The sequence below is a fragment of the Heterodontus francisci genome, chromosome 29 (genome assembly GCF_036365525.1).
Source record: "Heterodontus francisci isolate sHetFra1 chromosome 29, sHetFra1.hap1, whole genome shotgun sequence".
NCBI lineage: Eukaryota > Metazoa > Chordata > Chondrichthyes > Heterodontiformes > Heterodontidae > Heterodontus > Heterodontus francisci.
The window spans coordinates 37190288-37200321 of NC_090399.1; the positions used below are offsets into that span (position 1 = coordinate 37190288).

General features: G+C 43.5%; 1 protein-coding gene across 1 annotated transcript; it reads right to left on the reverse strand.

The window, feature by feature from the left end:
- Window positions 1-3082: 3082 nt before the first annotated feature.
- Window positions 3083-8860, reverse strand: LOC137345767 (probable G-protein coupled receptor 139). The gene is made up of 2 exons (XM_068009023.1): window positions 8794-8860; window positions 3083-3993 (listed from the first exon to the last, which is right to left on the reverse strand). Exons 1-2 carry the CDS (start codon window positions 8858-8860, stop codon window positions 3083-3085), a joined length of 978 nt encoding a protein of 325 aa, XP_067865124.1.
- Window positions 8861-10034: the final 1174 nt, after the last annotated feature.

The following is a 10034-nucleotide window of genomic DNA, read 5'->3' on the forward strand; positions in this document are numbered from 1 at the left end:
TCTACTTTGAAATAAATGATCACCATGACACGGAAAGAGGCTCTCTCCAATTTTCACTCGATATTTGAATACACTTAGTATTTTTAGAACAACTGCAAACACATATTTATCACCTCGGTGGTTTTTCACCAAGACCTTCTGACCTGCACTGATCTCTCTAGGTTTCATGCCTCGTGTATCATGACTCATCTACACTCTGTCTTCATTTCCCTTCCCTTGCTATTGACATCTGACTTAAGCAAAATAAACCTTGTCCTAGGAGTGTGTTTAAACACTAACTCGTAAGGTGATTAACCTGTTGCAGTCTGTGGGATTATTCTGTAAGAAGACAGAAAATTGGCTCACCTGTGGCAAAGAGGAACATGGAAACATGTAACTTACTGCCTAGCTTGTCACCTAGCAACTACCTTTTCAAAGACCTCTTCACAATTAGTACACTTCTTTCTGCAGTACGATTTGTTGCTGGGTGACATGGTGGTATTAGAGTGTGTTTGACTCCATTCTTACTCAGAAATATTTCAAACTCTTCTGACATAAACTGTGGACTATTATCTGACACCAACATGTCTGGCAATCCATAAATTGCAAACCAACTTCTCAAAACCTCAATAGGTTAGGCACTGTGGTATTGGGCATAGACTCAACATTTATCCACTTGCTGTAGCTATTGACCAAAACAAAATACTCTTTCCCTTCCACTTCAAAGAAATCAACATGTACTTGTTCCCTCGGTTTTCTTGTGTTTGACCATGAAATGAAAGGAACCTTGGTTGGATCATTTCTCATTCTGAGACACATTTCACAACTTTTCACCAACTCTTCAATATCTCGATCTACCTTTGGAGATTAAAAATAGCTTCTTGCAACTGTTTTCATATGGACTATACCTGTGTGCTCTTGATGAAGTTCCTCTGATAATCTCTCTCTAAATCTTGTGGAATAATGACTCTTAAACCCCATAGGAGACAGCTGATCTGCACTCAGTTCATTTCTGCATGTGAAATACTCCTGCAATTTCTCATCATCACACTCTTTCGACCAGCCATTCATGACATAATTGAGCACTTTACTGAGCATCACATCCTTTTTTTGAGTTTTAATTTCGGGTTTGTTTTATTTCCCTGTTTTAAGAAAGTTATTTATTTAAACTACGCAGAAAGGGGACCTGAAGAATAAAAGCCCCTTGACAAATAAAGAAAAGGGTAGATAATCATTCAAGCTCCCTGTACACTTTTTTGGCCAACACAGTGATGAGGGTTGGATGGAGAGAAAGGGAGGAGAAAGAGAGGGAGGGAGACAGAGGAAATGGGAGGGGAGGGAGTTTGAAGGGGTCAGGGGCTGGGATGGAGTGAGAGTGAAGGAGGGTGGTGAGTGAGGGAGAGAGATAAATCAGGTAAAATGAGAGGAGATTGAGAGTGAGATGGACGTGGAGAGGGACTGGGTGAGAAAGGATATCGGGGGCGAGGAAGTCAGGGGAGAGAAAGGAAGAGAGGCAGGAAAGTGGAGAGGGATTGGGAGTTGGGCAAAGTGTGTGGGTGGGAGAGGGGCGTGCAGTGTGAGAGAGACTGGGGAGGGAGGAGAGATAGACAAATAGAGAGAAAAAGGGTAACTGAAAGAGCAAGTGAGAGCGTAAGTGATGGAGGAGGAGAGGAACAGAGAGCGTTGGGGTGCAGAGGGAGATGTGAAAGACAGGGAATGGAGAAAGCGAGATTGAGAGCAAGAGAGATTGAAAGAGAAAGTGAACGCAAAAGACAGACCGAGTGAGCGAGGCAAAGAGAGAAAGAGAGGGCAAGACAGGGAAAGAGAGAGAAAGAAATCAATAGACTGAAAGAGAATGTGAGAGCAAGAGACAGAAAGAGAGAGAGAGAGACAAAGACACAGAGACACAGACAATGAGAGAGAGACAGAAATAAAGACACTGAGAAGTGGTGCTCAAGTGTGTGAGAAAGTGACAAGTTATTTTTACAGAACTCCTTCAATGCAAAAAAAATCCTAAAGTGCTTTACAGAAGCATTATTAAGAAATATATTATGCAAAGATAAATAAGGTGCTATTAGGATGAACAGATGGGTTTTAAGGGGTATTGTTAAGGAGAGAGAGAGGTGGAGAGGTGTAGGGAGGGAATTCCTGAGCTTAGGGCCCAGGCAGCTGAAGGCACGGCCATTAATGGTGGCGTGATTAAAATAGAAAAGATTAACAAGACAGAATTAGAGGAATGGGGAGGTCTCGGAGGTTTGTAGGGCTCAAGGAGATTACAGAGATAGGAAGGATGTGTAGAGGCTGGAGGAGGTTACAGAGATAATCAGCGGTGCAGAGGCTGGAGGAGGTTACAGAGACAGGGAGAGATGTAGAGTTGGAGGAGGTTACAGAGACAGGGAGAGGTGTAAAATTGGAGGAGGCTACAGTGATAGGGAGGGGTGTAGGACTGGAAGAAGTTACAGTGATAGGGATGTTTGTAGGGGATGTAATATATTTTTCAATGATGTTGCTGAGGGGCAGAATGCAGGTGAGTAATAGGAGGGGACCAAGGATAGATCCTTGGGGGACACCAGAGATAACAGTGTGGCAGCAGGAAGAGAAGCCATTGCAAGTGATTCTCTGACTATGATTAGATAGATAAGCATGGAACCAGTTGAGAGCAGTCCCACCCAGCTGGGCGACAGTGCTGAGGCATTGGAGGAGGATGGTGTGGTCAACCGTGTCAAAGGCTGCAGACAGGTTGAGAAGGACGAGGACGGAAAATTTACCTTTGTCACAGTCACACAGGATGTCATTTGTGACTTTGATAAGAGCTGTTGCAGTAAGGTGACAGGAGCAGAAACCTGATTGGAGGATTTAAACATGGTGTTCTGGGAAAGATGGCCATGGATTTTGGAGGTGACAACAGGTTCAAGGACTTTGGAGAGGAAATGGAGTTTGGAGATGGGGCATTAGTTACAAGGACAGAGCGGGTCAAGAGTTGTTTTATTTTAGGAGAAGGGTGGTAATTGGAGATTTGAAATAGAGACGGACAGAACCTGAGAAGAGGGAACTGGTATTAATATTAGCTAACACGGGAGCCAGGAAGGGACTTGGCCTCATCTCAATTGTTTTGTTTATTCATTCGTTGAATAATTAATGTTACCGGATATTTCACCACATTCTTGACCTGTTCTCTGAACTCGGACTGAGTCACCACATAAATAAATGTGTTCGTGCAGCAACTTAAATTCACCAGCATATATCCAATGTGTTGAAATATATATTCAGTATGTGTGTAATCCCTATGATCTGTTCCTGTAATGCTATAATATAAGAATTCTATAACATACACCAACCACAGAAGTATGAAGTTGCCAGATATGGTGAAGAGTAAAATCACAGACTTCCTTCTGCTCTCCATCTCTGGGTCACTGCGATTCTCTCCCTTGCTCTGACCCCTCAGTCCCTTACGGACTCGACTGGTCACTAAAATGTGTCTGACTGTCAGAGCGTTGAGCAACAGAATTAAAGCGAATGGGAGTAATGGGGTTAAAACTGTATGAAACTTGTCAAATCCCACCCATTCGGGCTCTATAAAATAGCTTGGTTTTCGATAACAGAACCACGGTACATTGTCGATTATCTCTCCAGGTTCAAGTGCAAAGTAGAAAGGAATGTTTTTTGAACAGAGCAGAATGCAGGTTGTTGCTAGAACCACAGCCACAGTTTTTTCGGTGCAATATTTTGTTTTCAGCTTCTGGCAACAAATGGCCACAAATCGATCAAAGGTGAAAGTGACGGTGAACCAGACAGAACAGTCTGTGGATGCAAAACACAGGACAGCGTTAACACTACACACAGGGGTGATGTCCAGGAAAGACCTTGGGAAAAAATAATAATGGATCCTGAACAGTATGACACCAGTAATAATGACCAGTAGATCCGCCGTTGCCATGGCCACCAGGTAGCGAGTGGTGCAGGTGGAGAGGCCGCACTTTCCCCGGGACAGGATCACAATCGCCAGGAAATTAACTGTAAGAGAGAGAAGGGAAAAGAAACTGGAAATTACTGATCAAACATTCTCCGTTTCTGACCCAGACAGTAAGGGCAGGATTTTAGTACCAAAAACAGGGGGGTTGGGGGCGGGTCAGAGGATAACATTTAAAAATCTTAGGTCCAACCCCAACCGACATCTGACCTGCCCACTTCCCCGTTTAACTGAGTCGGGAAAGGGTACGGACGAACAACAGCTCCCAGAAGACGGGTTGGTAATTTAAATATCTGAATGAGGCTGGAAGTCTCTGATTTAATCTGCTTTACAGATTTACCTCTGTCCGGCCACTTTTCCCCATTATACCCCACGACACATACAAAGACACCCGGGATTGGTGATTGGAACATCCCCCACCTCTGGGATTGGAACACTTCCTCAGGATCATCTCCCCCCCTCCTGCGTCCACACACCACCTTCCCCATGAAAGGACCCCACCACTGTCTGGGATCAGACCTCACCAGGATCGGATGTTGTACCCCAGGATTGCAACCCACCACTCCCAGGATCAAAAGCACCCCCACCAGGATCAGATGTCTCCCAAGTTTGGACCCCCTCCAAACTCAGACGCACTCTGTTGGGATCAGAGCACTATTCTGGGTTTGGAAGTCCCGGGGATCAGGGACCATCATGTCTTGAACCAGACACGTTCCCCCATCCCCTCCTCCTTCCCACATTCAGACCAGGTTCCAGGACAGGAGACCCTTCCCCAGAGTTGGGGATCAGACATTCCCTCCCCCTCCCCAGGCCTGGACTCAGACCCTGCTACACAATAAGAGACACCTCCCCCGGGCTCAGGACTAAACACTAACATGCAGGTACAGCAAGCAATTAAGATGGCATATGGTAAACCGGCCTTCATTGCAAGGGGATTTGAGTGCAGGAGTAAAGAAGTCTGGCTGTAATTGTATAGAGCCTTGGTGAAACCGCTCCTGGAGTATTGTATAGAATTTTGGTCTCCTCATCTCAGCTAGGAGTGCAACAAAGGTTCACCAGACTAATCCCTGGGATGGCAGGATTGCCTCATGAGGAGAGATTGCAGAAACTGGTCCTGTATTCTCTAGGGTTTCGAAGAATGAGAGGTGATCTCTTTGAAACTTACAAAATTCTTACAAGGAGTGACAGGGTGGATGTAGATCGGATATTTCCCCTGGCAGGTGAGTCTAAACCAGGGGACATAGTCTCAGAATAAGGGGTAGGTCATTTCAGATTGAAATGCCAAGTGTTACGCCCAAGTGAGAAGGGGAACACAGTTGCCCCCTCTTGCCCTTCCTCATATTTGACTGCGACGGGATTTATTCTTTTTTAAAGAGTATTTGTGTTTCCCACCTCCATGAGTGGTTTACCTTTTACCTTCACTGTGATAATGAGAGAAACACTCGGATAGGTTTTCTTGAGTTTCAACAAGAAAGTGGTAAGTTTAAAAAGAACAAAGTACAAAGAAAATTACAGCAACAAAAACAAGAAATGCTGGAATCACTCAGCAGGTCTGGCAGCATCTGTGGAAAGAGAAGCAGAGTTAACGTTTCGGGTCAGTGACCCTTCTTCGGAAAATTACAGCACAGGAACAGGCCCTTCGGCCCTCCAAGCCTGCGCCGATCCAGATCCTCTATCTAAACATGTCGCCTATTTTCTAAGGGTCTGTATCTCTTTGCTTCCTGCCCATTCATGTATCTGTCTAGATACATCTTAAAAGACGCTATCGTGCCCGCGTCTACCACCTCCGCTGGCAATGCGTTCCAGGCACCCACCACCCTCTGCGTAAAGAACTTTCCATGCATATCCCCCCTAAACTTTTCCCCTCTCACTTTGAACTCGTGACCCCTAGTAATTGAATCCCCCACTCTGGGAAAAAGCTTCTTGCTATCCATCCTGTCTGTACCTCTCATGATTTTGTACACCTCAATCAGGTCCCCCCTCAACCTCCGTCTTTCTAATGAAAATAATCCTAATCTACTCAACCTCTCTTCATAGCAAGCGCCCTCCATACCAGGCAACATCCTGGTGAACCTCCTCTGCACCCTCTCCAAAGCATCTACATCCTTTTGGTAATGTGGCGACCAGAACTGCACGCAGTATTCCAAATGTGGCCAAACCAAAGTCTTATACAACTGTAACATGACCTGCCAACTCTTGTACTCAATACCCCGTCCGATGAAGGAAAGCATGCTGTATGCCTTCTTGACCCCTCTATTGACCTGCGTTGCCACCTTCAGGGAACAATGGACCTGAACACCCAAATCTCTCTGGACATCAACTTTCCCCAGGACTTTTCCATTTACTGTATAGTTCACTCTTGCATTGGATCTTCCAAAATGCATCACCTCGCATTTGCCCTGATTGAACTCCATCTGCCATTTCTCTGCCCAACTCTCCAATCTATCTATATTCTGCTGTATTCTCTGACAGTCCCCTTCACTGTCTGCTACTCCACCAATCTTAGTGTCGTCTGCAAACTTGCTAATCAGACCACCTATACTTTCCTCCAAATTATTTATGTATATCACAAACAACAGTGGTCCCAGCACGGATCCCTGTGGAACACCACTGGTCACACGTTTCCATTTTGAGAAACTTTATTATACTTAACACTCTCACCTGGATTTAAAAATACTGAAAAATATGCTACACATTCACACACACGTTCACAGGAGAATCGCACACACACAAAAATACATGCCAGAGGGAAAAATGGATTTGGAGATTGGATTAATGTCCAGATTAAAAAGAAGTTAAATACACAGACTGTGAAGTGGATGATCTGGTATCCACGGCTGAAGCTGTATTCTTGAAGTCCTTGCTGGTTAAAGTGCACTTTGTGATTGAGCTGCTTTGCTCAGGGTTTTCTTGAAGGCAGAATGTAGTTACATAGAAACATAGAAAATAGGAGCAGGAGTAGGCCATTCGGCCCTTCGAGCCTGCTCCGCTATTCATTATGATCATGGCTGATCATCCAACTCAGTAATCTGTTCCTGCGTTCATCCCATATCCTTTGATTCCTTTAGACCCAAGAGCTATATCTAACTCCTTCTTGAAAACATACAATGTTTTAGCCTCAACTGCTTTCTGTGGTAGCGAATTCCACAGGCTCACCACTCTCGCGGTGAAGAAATTTCTCCTCATCTCTGTCCTGAAAGGTTTACCCCATATCCTTAGACTATGACCCCTGCTTCTGGACTCCCCCACCATCAGGAACATTCTTCTTGCATCTACCCTGTCAATTCCTGTTAGAATTTTATAGTTTTCTGTGACATCCCCCCTCCCTAGTCTTCTGAACTCCAGCGAATATAATCTTATCCGACTCAATCTCTCCTCATGCATCAGTCCTGTCATCCCAGGAATCAGTCTGGTAAGCCTTCGCTGCACTCCCTCTATAGCAAGAGCATCCTTCCTCAGACAAGTTGGATCTCTTGCGCTGGTCGCTGGCTATAGCAGTCCGTAGGTGTGCAGAGTCCCCCAGTTTCTGACCGTTTTCAAACTTGATGTTTTCTGGGGAGAGAGAAAAAAGGAGAGAGAAAGGAAAGCCTGCAGTTCTTGGCTGCTGCAGCCTCACTTTCTACTTGTTTCTTTGTCTGTGTAACAAATATTCTGTTTATTCAGAGATGGACAGATGGTCACATGGTTCTCTCAATTCCCTTTGTTTTTAATGATCGCCAAAGTCTAAAACTCAAAACTTCTCTGAGGTGGGGTTGTCAGTGTTTTCCCCCAAGTGGGACGTCTCCGCTTCTGAATGCCTCAGGATAACTTTGAATGGCCTGCTAGCGTGGATGATCTAGGTAATTCACTCTGTTAGCCAAACATTGTACTAGCTGGCCTTGTGAGACCTTTTGTCTCCAGTTCCATCTCCTGATATTTCAGATGTAAATTGCAGTGGCCATCTTGGCTGGTAGTAGTTTTAAAAGTTATTTTGTAGGATATTTTTCCATGAAAAATCTAATATAAGTTTCCAACTGATGAAATTAATATTTCTTACTTGGCATATAGGGTTTTCTTGACTTAGGAAAGTAAAATTCACCAGATTTGACCTGCAGATTCTCAGGACCATGTTGGGGGAAGAGGCATAATCGGGGCATAATGGGGCAAAACAACGAAAGTCTTTATTTAAGTATATTCAGAGGAGGAATAAATCATTAACCAGAGGACTTGAGCACTGTAAAAATTGGGTCCTGCTGTGCAATTGTCAACAAGTAGTTAACATCGGTTTTTGTTGGTGTAGTTCAATAGGAGACAGAGCAATATCAATACATTTCACTTTATACACTTATTACCAAACATAGCAAAATCACTTTGCAATCAATTACGTTGTTAAAACACAGAGGCAGCTTCATGGAATGGAGAGATCAGATACCTGAAGCAATTATTTCAAAATAGAACCGGGTTGTACAGTTATACTCAATACAATTCAACAGTGACAGATACTCCCAGTAATACATGGTCACTGGGATCAGGTATTCCACTCTGGTTAGTGACTCACACTCATTTGAATTTTACACTCACTGATGCCTGCACTAATACCTTCACTCAGAGAGTTGCCTTCACTGAGGTCTAATTCAACATTATACGATATTCCACAAAATGCAATAACTTGATAATTCAGAGAGCCTGTCAGTTACAAACAGAGGTTTATTGTCAGATATTTGACGTAAGGAAATTATATCACTGATCATGTGTCTGTAAAACGGTGACCACCAGATCAGCATTTAACATTATCAGTCACAGAGTAAAACCAGAGACCAGCTCACACACACACATTTACACAACTTCAGTGGTCAGTCACTTACCAGCAACACCAATGACGGCAAGGATGGGGTAATATACTTCCTCAATACTGCCAATTGGTCGATCCATTTTCTGTGTGAAGTGAAGTGTCCCTTCGTGCTGCAGACAATCTCTCTGTATTAAACTCTGAGGTGACACATTGCCAGAGCCTGTAATTTATACCCTGTGGGATCTCCCCGGGGATATTGAGGTTGCAACATCACTCAAACTGTTTTTTTAAATTGAAAAAACAGATTACAACATCGAGTTCAGTCTGTGCATTGATACAATCTATTTATTTTGAATATTAAACTGGTAAACTCCAAAAACTGGACAATTCTGATCACATTAATTAACTAATGAAAATTTGAAGCTGTATTCTCCCAGCAATGAGGTTGTTCTTTCAAACACCATCAGTCCCATCTCTAGATCTCATGTTGTTTCAGTGATGACCTTCACTTGACTTTGACCATTCAGAAATTAAATTCCAACCCAACAACCCAAACTGTTTTGCTGGTGAAAGGCATAACATTTTCACCAGAGAGTGCACTGAATGCTAACGTTCTAGTGAATGTCATTGGCGGGGAGTATATACCTATACCTTGGTATCAGTTGCACCTAGAGTGTGACCTAATGACTGGGATGGTAACTGCAGGAGTTGTCCATATATTGCCTGTAGATGGAATTCACCTGCTCTTGAAAACTGCAATCTGCAACAAAATCAGCACCTCTAATTCCCATACCTGGTGAAATATTTAGTAGGGTGTTGGTGGACTATGTAGGACCGTTACTGAAAACAAAAGCGGGAAATCAGTATATACTCACTATCACGGATATGGCTACTGCTAAGGCATTGTTAGAAAGGTTAACCAATTCTTTACTAGATATGGATTACCTATTGAAATTCAGTCAGATCAAGGTTGCAATTTTACATCTTAAAATATTTCAAGAAGTTCTGGGTAATTTGGGTATAACACAGTTAAAATCTTCAGCATACCACCCACAGATGCAGGGAGCTTTAGAATGGTACCATCAGTTGCCTAAAACAATGATTAGGGCAGACTGCCATGAATATCCCCATGATTGGGATAAAGGGCTCGACTTTATTTCACTTGCCACTCGAGATTCACCTAATGAATCGACAGGTTTTATTCCTTTTGAATTGGTTTACAGACATGAGATAAGAGGTCTCTAAAACTAATCAAAGCAAGGTTTTTAGAACAGAGGGATGAATCTTGTAGATTAGATTATGCATCCGTGTTCC